The sequence below is a fragment of the Microtus pennsylvanicus genome, chromosome 4 (genome assembly GCF_037038515.1).
Source record: "Microtus pennsylvanicus isolate mMicPen1 chromosome 4, mMicPen1.hap1, whole genome shotgun sequence".
In the NCBI taxonomy this organism is placed as follows: domain Eukaryota; kingdom Metazoa; phylum Chordata; class Mammalia; order Rodentia; family Cricetidae; genus Microtus; species Microtus pennsylvanicus.
In genome coordinates this window covers 45,112,188-45,123,658 of record NC_134582.1, presented here as the reverse complement: position 1 = coordinate 45,123,658, position 11,471 = coordinate 45,112,188, and the positions used below count along the sequence as shown (strand labels likewise).

The 11,471-nt window shown below is 43.2% G+C and overlaps 2 protein-coding genes across 2 annotated transcripts; both read right to left on the bottom strand.

The window, feature by feature from the left end:
* Nucleotides 1-3,419: 3,419 nt before the first annotated feature.
* Nucleotides 3,420-4,310, bottom strand: LOC142848527 (mitochondrial ornithine transporter 2-like). Its single transcript, XM_075970775.1, has one exon. It carries the CDS (start codon nt 4,215-4,217, stop codon nt 3,420-3,422), a length of 798 nt encoding a protein of 265 aa, XP_075826890.1. The 5' UTR covers nt 4,218-4,310.
* Nucleotides 4,311-8,571: 4,261 nt separating this feature from the next.
* On the bottom strand, nt 8,572-10,661 carry Taf7 (TATA-box binding protein associated factor 7). Its single transcript, XM_075968826.1, has 2 exons — nt 10,441-10,661; nt 8,572-10,100 (listed from the first exon to the last, which is right to left on the bottom strand). Exon 2 carries the CDS (start codon nt 10,037-10,039, stop codon nt 9,014-9,016), a length of 1,026 nt encoding a protein of 341 aa, XP_075824941.1. The 5' UTR covers nt 10,040-10,100; nt 10,441-10,661; the 3' UTR covers nt 8,572-9,013.
* Between the last annotated feature and the right edge of the window lie 810 nt (nt 10,662-11,471).

Sequence of the window (11,471 nt, the reverse complement as noted above, 5' to 3'; positions counted from 1 at the left end):
ACCAATGACCTTCCTCCATCAACAGAGGAAATGAGAAAGAGAACATTCTGGGCATTGGCATCTGAGGGTCCATTCTAGGGCAGACAAGGAAGAAAATGTGAAGAGGGAAGTACCCACAGGAATTGCGGAATAGCACAGATGGTAGAGATGTTGTTCCTGTTACATTTTAGATCCAAACTTCCCTTGGAAATGAAAGGGAGACTGATAAAATTATAGAAAGTGAAAAAGGGAAGAGAGAATGGAGAAAAGTTGTTAAAGTCAGGAGATGGTTCTTTAGATTGAAAGCTGTCAAACTCCCTTCCCCTTGGTCGTCATGTCCTTGGCCCAGGAAGGAAGGGAGTTTACACTGCGGTGCCTGTAAAAAAGCTTGGTGCTTTCATTCTGAAGGGAAGCACCCTAGGGAAAGTAGGGGAAATAAGGAAAAGAAAAGCAAGATATATTTTCCCATTAATGCAAAGCAGAGTGGCATCTGAGGAGGTCAAGAGTCAGCCTCTACTCATGGGAGAGAAGGACAATGTGTTTCTTTGTGTCACCAGCTCACAAAACAAATGGCATGGAGACTTATTATGAGAGCTCGCCCTATAGCTTAGGCTTGTCAGCTCTTATAACTTGAATTAATCCATTCATATTAACCTACATTTTGTCCCATGGCTTCTTACCTCTTTTCCATCTTGTACCTCCTGTTTTGTCTCTGTGTCCTCTGGTGTCTCTCTCACTCTTAGATTTTCCTCCTTCCCTTCTCTCTCTGCCCCACCTAACCTCTTCCTTCCTAGCTATTGGCCACCCAGCTCTTTCTTAAAGCAGTCAGAGGGCATCTTGGAAAGACACAGCTTCACAGTGTACAAAAAGATTATGGCACAACACCTCATTATTCCAGCAGATCTGAGTCCCATTGCAAGAGTCTCTTTAGTTCTTATATTCTCACTGGCATTGCAACAAGCCAAGCTCAAGAGAATAGCGTTTATTAGATTAAATACTTGCTTTCACAGATATGAGAGGAGTGTCTGTGGAGAGGATCTCAGGTTGTGGTATTTTATCTTTTTCTGCCTAACCTAGAGATCTGAAATGATAAAATATGTCCCCAGATGTTAAACCAAGGGTTATAAAATTAAATTGGAAAACTTTCTCTTAAGCCTATTTTCCTTCTACTCCCATTCATTCTTGCTTGTCTTGTATGACTTATATTAAAGGCATTTAAACTTTTAATGGATAGCATGTGAGAAGCAAGTTTGCTGAAAGCAGAGCTACTCAGATGAGACACTGCTCGGTAGGTATGGGCTACTCAAGTATGGTGTGTGTAATATAAACACAGAAACAGCTTAAAGTAAAATAACAAATGGTTTCAAGAAGCAAATAATAGAAAAATAACCATAAGTCCTAAGCAGACTAGGCCTAATATTGAGCAAAACTTTTTGTCAATTTTCCCCAGTGGTCCTTATTTGTCAGTGTCTCGTTTCCCTGGATCTTGCTTCTGGAACTAGAGTTTGGACTTACTATAAATGCTTAATGGGTTTTAGGAAGGAAATTAGGCCTGGCACAGGAAACACATAGACCAAATTATTAAGACTGGTACCTCATCTTCTTTCAGCTTGATAGATATTTAACACCTGTTATTGGAAAGACCCTGTTGGACTTGAAGCAACACAGAAAGCTGTACTTAATGGCATAAAGAACGGCTTTCTCAGCCAGGTAGTGGTGGTGCATGCCTTTAATCCTGACACTAAGGGACAGAGGCAGGTAGATCTCTGAGTTTGAGAATAGCTTGATCTACAAGTAAGTTCCAGGACAGCCAGGGCTACACAGAGAGAAATCCTGTCTCAAAAAACCAAAACCAAAAAAAAAAAAAAAAGACTTTCCAAAATCATATGGGCCATGAATGCTGCTTAATTCCAAGTCTATTGGGGTAAGTTGAATCATGATTGTGGGGGAGCTTTCATCTTGTTTTGATATATGACATATTTGGGGGGTTTTCTTGTGCCTGAAATTAAATGCATGTGTGTAGTTTAGTAAAATTGCTTTTCCTATGGTTCATTGTCATATTGTGGCATCCAGTCACTGAAGTTCACTGACCACCACCATCAAATTGAGAAAGCTGTGACGCTGCAATTACAGCAGTTATGGATCCCAGGTGACCTTCAAGAGTGAGTCACCTCCTTTCACATCGTCTGCGGTGGAACTGGCAGCCCAAAGTGCACACTAGTCCTGCCTAGGAGATAACATCACCATTGGGTCTCTGACGCCAAACAGAGCAAAACCTTTTCTTGGCTTCTGTCCTGTTTCCTGGAAGAATGGATAATGGTACAGAGACCCGTGAGTGACCTAAAGTGAATCAACAGCCCCTCAGTGAGCCAGCACAACACTGTGAACTCCTCCCCAGGCCAGGACCCAGAGACTGGGAGCAAATTAGAACGCTCTTCATCTATATCAGTGGTTCTCAACCTTCCTAATGCTGCAACCCTTTAATACAGTTCCTCATGTCATGGTGAGCCCAATCATAAAATTATTTTTGCTGCTACTTCCTAACTGTAGTTTTGCTACTATTATGAATTGCCATGCAAATATCTGATATGCAACCCCTGTGAAAGAGTTGTTAGCCCCCAACCCACAGGGTAAAGAGACCCATAGGTTGAGACCCGTTGGTCTACATGGATCACCAAAGCACAGTATCACAGCCCCATGCCTTTATCTCTTTCCTCAATCTAAAGCCTGGCTTCTTTGGAAGAGGAGAAAGGAAATGAGTGCAGGTAAAGGCCACATCACTTCTCAAAGGCCTGGTATGCAAGGCCCCACCTAACAATACTATTGCAGTGTAAATATAACTATACTTTGAAAATGAACCACACAATTTGAGAATAGAGCAGAAAATCCAGGATGCCTACTTGGAAATTTTACTCAAGAATGTGGAAGCCAGGCTGTTGTTACACAGGTACATTCTCTCCTTGGAAATCAACATGAATGTTTAGGTTGTCACACAAAGTCTTTAGTATTGTGCACATTAAACAGACTTTAAACTACAACCCACATCTTGAGTGGATTAGGCAATACCTATATCCATGAAACATGATCAACTCTAGATGTTTTGATGATACATGAGACTAATCACTCACAACACATAACCATTCAAGATGCATACACAGGTTTATGAAGCGGCCCTGATAACCTTCAAGATTAAGTACATAGGGTCTTGGGGTCCACCCTGTAGATTCCACAACCAGCAAAAGCAGTGATTTTTTCTATTTCAGTATGATTGTGAGAAAAAAAACATATGATATAAAGATTTCTCCACAAAGTTTGAGATTTGGAGGAAGGGAAGACAAACCCGAAATTCCCAGTCAAAGATAACTCCATGCTGAACTCTTTGCTATCTAGAGCTGCGGTCCTCACACTCAAGTTCTCAGAGAAGGGTTCACCAGAACACTTCAGTTTTCTTCCACCATGCTCATCATCACCTTCCTGCTGTACTCATAGGCCAAAAACAAAGCAGCATTAGAAGGGATGGCTCGAATCATAGTGGCCTTCATTCCAGAATACAAGGCTAATATTCCTTCATTCCTCACAACAGTAACAAAGGTTCGGATTAATCCTGCTGGCTGCCCAGACATGGAAAGAACCTGGATTCTGGATTTAATACAGTCCACTGGGAATATAATAAGCCAGAGGCAGATCCCGGCAAAACCTCCACTTAACATCAAAGGGACAGGGCCTAGTTCATCCTTTGGTCTCCCTGACGCAAAAAATGATCGACCAAGTTCATATCCCCCAAAGAAGAAGAAATAGCCAGGTATCTCCTGAGCTAGAGTGGTGGGGAGTCCACGATAGAAGCCAAAGAGACCTTCCTTCACGAAGATACTCCTAACCATGGACCAAATTGTGTTGTGACTTTGCGCTATCTTCCCTGACATCTTCATTTCATACATGGTCTGCAGCCGGCACTTCACGAGCTCAGTGGGACAGAGGGCCAGTGCAGCGAATGCGGAGGCCAGTGACCCAGCAGTAGCAGTCTGGAAGTCATTCAGCTCTGCGTTCGGGTCTACTCTGGCCACTTTCCTAACAAACTGCTGGCAGAAGCCATAGCACATGAATAGTACAGAGCTCTGGGCGACGTAGGCTAGCAGTGCAGGACTGGTCCCCCTGTATAAGCCCGGGAAGCCTACTTGGCGATAGGTCTTCAGGAAGCAGTCGGTGAGGCCCTTGTACAGGTTTGGGAATGTCTGCATCTTCACTTTTATGGTGTCGAAGGGCTGCCCAGTCAGCACACACGCTGCGCCCCCAACGGCACCCGCGGTGAGGTCTATGGTGGCTTGGACGGCAGGGTGGACTTCATGTTCGTCCATCCCCTCATGGGTGTTGTTGGTAGGCAAGTTTCCGTGGGCTACCACGGCCGGCCGCTGTGCTGTGGGCCCTTTGTCTCTGTCTCCCAGCCAAGGCCGCTCAACCCGAAGTCTCGGGCCGCATCACTCCCCAGCCGCTTGGGAATAACTCCCCTCCACGCGCATGCACGAGTGCCCCACTGTCCCCGTGGGCAGCAGGAGCCATAAATACATACTACAAGGAAAGGCTTTACTGGAGCTGGGGGTGTAGGTCAGTAGCAGAGCATGTGCCTAGCTGGATGGACCGCGGCTGTTACATCCTCAGTAGTACCACAGAAAGCTGAGGATGGAAGAATGCTTCCCCCTTTGGCGGCCAGATTTCTGGTTTCTTACCACACAAAATGACACCAGTGGGTGCTCTCAGTTAATCTAGTCTGAATTTAAAGGGCACAACCTAAGGAAAAGGTTTTATGATACAGAAGACAGGCCATGAGTGGGGTGCCGTGCCTTTTAACTCCAGCATTCAGGAAGCGGAGGCAGGCTTTGGGAGGTTGAAGTCAGTCAGGGACACTGCACTATCTGCCCCAAAAATGAATACGTAAGAGAGATGAAATACTTGGAAACTGCTACTCTCAAATCCACAACACAAAACATCTCTAGCCAAATGCTCTTCTCTCTTCTCTGGGGGCAGGAGAGACAGGAATCTGAGACATGCAGACAAACTACTTTGGAGGTGAAACCAAATCTGGGCCCAGACTGTATGCTCAAGTTTTTCATTTAGCTTTCCTGGACTATATTTAAAAGTGAGGCTTTAATCCCTGATAGAGGTGGGCAGTTCTGAGTTCAAGGCCAGCCTGGTGTACAGGGCCAGGTCCAAAAGAGCATAGGGAACCTGTTTCAAAAACCAAAACAGTGAGGCATCAAAAATCAGATTGCGCATGCTAAGAGGTAGGGGTTTTTGTTTGGTCGGTTGATTTATTTTATGAACGTTTTGCCTGCACATCTGTGCATCACAGAGTGCCTAGCACCCATGGAGGTCAGAAGAGGGTTGGATCCCCTGGAACTGGACTTAAAGTGGTTGAAAGCCACCACATGGGTGCTGGGAACCCAACCTGGGTCCCTGCAAGACCTAGGGGATCTTAACCATGAGCCATCTCTCCAGCTCCTAATCCTCTGATCTCCGAATGTGTGTGTGTATATATACACAGGATTTCACAGGACCCCTGTAGTAAATACATACTGGCTTGCACACAAATTTCCTCTTCAGCCGCTGTTCACCTCATTCACACTTTAATGTGTGTCTGCTTTGAGATGTGGCCTTCACTGGTTCAACTTATACAGAAAAATAAACTTTCTATTCTCTGTGAGATGGGGGACAGTAAATGGCTTCACAGGATAGGAATCTTGGGTATAAATAGCCCTGAGCACAGACTAATGAGTTCCTAACTTCATGGCTAGTAACCATCAGTACTGGGTAACATTAGGAAAAAATTCTATTGTAAAAGATACTGATTCACATATTGGTAAGGTTACTCATATTTTCAGACAAGTTTCTAAAGGATCTATATAACAAACCATAATTTATGCATTAAAAAACAAATGTAATCTGTTGTGTACGTATCAAATAAAGGCATGGGATACTACATCTTAAAACGTTAATGTAAATCATTCTAGGAAGTTGGTAAGGGTGCTTTTTTTGTTGAACCTCTAAATGACTTGTTCATAGGGAATCTTCCTTAGTATCTTAAAGCATTATTTCTTTTGAATGTCTTCAAAATTTGTTTATGCGGTAAGATCTGTATGCAGCTTGGTAATAAAGTAATTGCTTAGCATTTCCAAGGCCCAGAGCACGCGCGCGCACACACACATACATACCCCCCTAGGAAAAAGCACAATTTGTTCATGAGCCCAGAAACCCTGCAAAATGTTCACCTGTGATACCCACTTCTTAGCCAAAAGACACATGAGAAATGTGAACCTTTCACAATAAAGCAGGATTTTTTTGGATCCTAATCTTCAGCTAAGTCTTTCTTTTAAAATGTTTGTGACAGATAATGATTCATTATGCCATATTTTAATATTAACACAAAGATGCCCAGAAACAACAAAGCTACAGGAAGGAATAAGCTGAGTTAGCTTTTGTTGCAGATATTTGGGGTTTTTTGTAAATTTATTTATTTATTTATTAAAGATTTCTGCCTCCTCCCCGCCACCACCTCCCATTTCCCTCCCCCTCCCCCAATCAAGTCTCCCTCCCTCGGTCAGCCCGAAGAGCAAGAAGAGCAATCAGGGTTCCCTGCCCTATGGAAAATCCAAGGACCACCCACCTCCATCCAGGTCTAGTAAAGTGTTGCAGATATTTGAAGCAAACTTTCCAAATTATAAGCTTTGATTTACAACCTTTGTTGACTCCGAAGCAAGCCCTAATTAAAACAGCTGTTTCCTAAACCTGTAATCCCAGCACTGGACTGACTGGAGAATCGAATTCAAGGTCAGGGTGGGCTACACAGTGAGTCAAAAAAAAGTGTTTCTTTGTAAACATACTGCTATCATTTCAATCCCTCTTTAATCCAAAAGACTGTTTAATGTGTATTTATGACCCAGTCCAGTGAATGGGAACGTTTCTGTGTTCACTGTTCGCTGCTCTAAGTCAGTCTGCCATACGATTTAAGTCACTAAACCAATCGTCCTGCGAGCCTGGTAACACTATCACCTCCATTTCAGAGGTAAGAAAATTGAAGCAAACAGATTTAGCTCAAATTATGTGCCCCCCGCTCAAAAAGAAAAGAAAATCACACACTAACTGATCTGATACAAACACAGGTATGCCTTGACGTTGAGCTGTTGAGCCTCTGAGTTTTGGCTTCAGCAGCTGAGGCAGCTGGCAGTAGAACAGAAGGGCAAGTTCTCAATGAATGGGCCTGGGTGACTTCCATTTTGAACATACGTACTTGGCTTGCTTGCCAGGGGGCTGCTTTCAAGTATTTACAGGACACAGCTGAATATATTAGATCTGAATTTCATATCAGACTGAAATTGTAGATTTGAGAATCCAAGTTGAGCTAATAACTGAACCAGGACCAGACCAGTGGAATATTCTGTTAATAAATGTGCATTTGGCATCCTTCCCTTCAAAGACCATCACCTGCATCCAGATCTTAGTAAAAACTAACCAAATACTCTATCTTCTCCAGGGTTAATTCTTAGATATACTTAGAAATTTTCAACTGCCACTTTGTTAAGAAAACAGTTTCTGACCTTAAGAAATACTCTATGGCACACACCTTTAAATCCATCCTTTAGGAGGCAGAGGCAGATGATTCTCTGTGAGTTTGAGGCCAGTCTGGTCTACAGAGTTAGTTCTAGTACAGCCAGGGCTACACAGAAAAACACTGTCCCCCCAAAATAAAATAAAATAAGAAAAAGAAAGAAAAAAGAAAAACATATTTAAGGAAATCTTTCTTAAGTTGCACTGCGGTCATGAGCTTGAGAGAACATTTTGGTACAGGATAAATGACCAGATGTGAGGGAAATTGCCTTTTGAAGCCTCTTACGTATTAAGAAATTTGATTCTAGACTTGAAGTCTAAATAACTGTTTTTTTCTACACTTTACCACTAATGTTTCCTGACAAAAAGAAAACTTAAGTGAACTTTATTTTATGAAGCAAGTATTTTCAAATGGAAACTTACAAACCAATCAGACACAAATTAATTTTAACTATGCTCCTTATCAGTCTTTTTTTTCTAAAAATACCCCTCTCAATTGTGAAACCATTAAATGCTTCAGAGAAACTGAAAATTATGTGTATGAATTTTTAAAATACCAAACCAGGATACGGGCTTTCACAATGGGAAATACCTATGAAATACCATGAACATGCATCAGCCTATTAAATAACTGCAACAATTAAATCAGCAATAGTTAAGAATGTAATCTTAATTCAAATAAGTGCAATGGTTTATCTGATAACCACTGTTTTTCTGATCCCACTACCTTACACAGATAACCTTAGTGCTTAATAAAAAACGACGATAGTTTAAGATGGCTCTGGACCCAGTGTTCTCAAACCTCCAGGTAGATCTGACCTTTAATAGAATGCAAAGATGAATTTTTCCATTTCTTTACCTGTGTATTCCTTTTCCTGAAAACATAAAAGAACAGTATGTGTCTTTATCTACAAAACATGACCACACCATTCAGTCATTAAACTCCATGCATCCATCTCAGCTCTCACTATTCATAGAAGAAAAAGATTAGCATTATAGTGCAAAAACTGGTAGCTTTTATTGTGCAAGAAACAACTTGTGCAAAAACTTACATTTCTATACATGGAAACTTGCTGGGTAGCTAATAAAATAGCTACTGTATACATACATTAAAAAAATAAAAATAACTTCACTGCCCATAGGCTAGCTTCTTACTGATCTTAGCATCACAGAATAGAAATAAAAACTTCTGGAAAAGAGACAAATGTAATAATGTCCTATGATGAACAATTAAAGTTCAACTGTTCACTAATCTTACACCTACACCTGCCCATGTAACCCTACTTCCTAAAGAATGAAAACCTTAGTAACATTCCCAAAAACAGCCAACAAAATTCAACAAAACTCCTAACACTATAGAGAATAATTCTGAGATCGTATTATGAAAATAAAAATTTTCTCAAGCTGACCAGTCAAAGAACGGAAATCAACATTCTCACTTCTCTAGGAGTGATTCTAGTTCTTCCTGCAAAGAACTAAGCTGCTCCTTCTCCCTGTCTTCTTTTTGTTTGAGTTCATCCAGAACAGCCTGAAACCTGTTCTTGAGAGCCAAGTTTTCTACTTTCATGATGAGATCCTCCTGGCGCTTTGCCCTGTCTTGGGTCTCCTGGAGCTTGCCTTTCATGTTATCAATCTGTTTCTGAATTCCCATAACCAACTGGTTGGTTCCTTCATTTTCTTGGTGCTGTTCATCTGACTCATTGAGCTTGTCTTGTAGCTGCCTCTCCAGATCTTCCTCGGTGTCAATGATGTTGACATCTTCCTCATCTTCACTGCTGCTGCTGAGGTCATTGAATATCTCTCGAAGCTCATCGTGTTCTAGTGAGTCATGGCCCTGCCTGTGGCCAGACATTCCTGGAGAGGAGATATCGAGGCCTTGATTTTCGGTCTCCTTTGTTTCATCTTCAGCAATTATCTCCCAACGAGTGCTGACAGCTTCAGCATCTGTACTCAGCAACCGCTTCACTTCTTTTTCCACATCGGGAGACTCAATATACTTCTTCTTTGCTGTCTTCCGGAACCTTCTCTTTCTGACATTTTTTAGAGGTAGAGTGATTCCATGGTTCCAAACAAACTTTTTCTCTTTGTCCTTATCTTTTTTCTTGCTTGCTTTAGGATCAGCGGAGGCAACCGGCTCCTCCACAGGAGGGTATAAGTCACCATCTACTGTGGATACAAGCATCTGACAGATATCTGCTGTCTTGTAAAAGGTTTTTTTGTCGATGGTTTTCAAGCTTTCCATAACACAAGGCAAATCTACCAATTTTGCGGCCAAGGGCACTCGATCCACCCTGACAATTCCATGCCGCCCGTCAGGGTGTAACTCAATGGTCAGTCTGTCCTTCAGGTTGACGTGTCCAGACTGCACCGCCCTCCTCACAGTTGAGGCATATTCTGGGGGCAGTCGTAAGATAAACTGGCTCTCCAGTTCATGAGGTGCATCGTCTTTGCTCTTACTCATCTTTAATTCCTTGGGAGTTACTCCTCCAACAAACGCTTGCTGCACTAAAAGAGTTCAGCTCCTACAACAGTTAAAAAGGGGCTGTTGTTAGTATAATTTTAAATTCTTAGCGAGTTCAACAGCAACTAAGTGGAACACCCGCTAGTGTCTATTTTGTCCTAATTTAAATTAAGTCTCCATTCTTATCATTAAACATGCTACCCTCCCCTTCTGGCATTTTCCCCGTTAAATTCACTTGTCTACTAGATGCAATTCCTAGTGGAGCATCCAAGCGCCTTGAGGAGGGGGCTTTAGGCACTGACGTTAAGTCTGGCAGACAATCCCAATCAATCCATAAATTCTCTGCAGTAAAACATTTAAAAAGCGAGGCGCAGCGAACTCTCTTCGCCTCGGGTACTTACAGTCTGCGGGCGAGGTACAGCTTCCCGCGGCCGGAGCAAAGCGGCGGGGAGCGGCGCGGCCGCCTTTCGGTTTCTCCGCGCTTTCGGCCGCCGCACACCGACCTGCGCGCCACCAACAAAAGGGCTCAGGTCCCGCGGCGCGAAATCTCGCCGGCCGCCGGCTCGAAGCAGCAGACTCCGGAGCTCACCGCCTCCGTCCGCCACCCACCCACGCAGAAAACAAGCGAGGAAGAGGCGCTACGTCACTAACCGGAAGTAGACGCGGGCGCCCGTGGCCGCCGCTCCACCGGAAGTACTAGCGTCACGGCGCGCACAGGCACAGTCTCGCAGTTACGTTATGTTCTCGCGAGAGTGTGCTCTGTACAGCTTTAAAGTTAGTGTTTTCAGAAAAGCTTTGGCTTGGAAACGAAAGTTGAGAAGTCCGAGGAGAAAGACATAAGTTGGGCCCCTAAGACAGCATTTTCATGGAATTGTGGGGCGGGATAGTTTCTAGTCTAACGAGAATTATCGGAGATAAGGGCGTCCTTGCAGAAAGCATCTTTCTTTCTTTTTTTTTTTTGTCCAGGTCTTTTATTTCTTTTTGTACATCAGACCATGAATTCGTGGGGAATGGGCTCCAGCAGCTCAGGCTCCTTCCCGTTAGTCCTCACGAAGTGTGCTTCTCTGGGTGGAGCAGGCTGGAGCTTCAGCTGAACCCAGGTGCCCTTCTCTTTGGCTTCCTTTTTCTTCTGGTCGTTCTCCTTCACCGGCTTCAGGAAGCTGCCTCTGCTCTTCGAGTGCTTGATGTGTTCAATCCGCACATTAATTCTCTTGGCAAGAATCTTGCCCTTAACTTGCTTGTTTACAATGATGCCCACAGCATGCTGGGTGACATGTATGCCCGGGCGTACCCAGTCTGTCTCCTCCACAAGGGAATTAATCACAAACTTAACTGTAAAGTACCAACACCAGCAGAGTGAGACTATATTTCTGTTCACTCTACAATGCAATATATAATCGTGTTAATTATGAAGATGACGAGGGGAAACTAA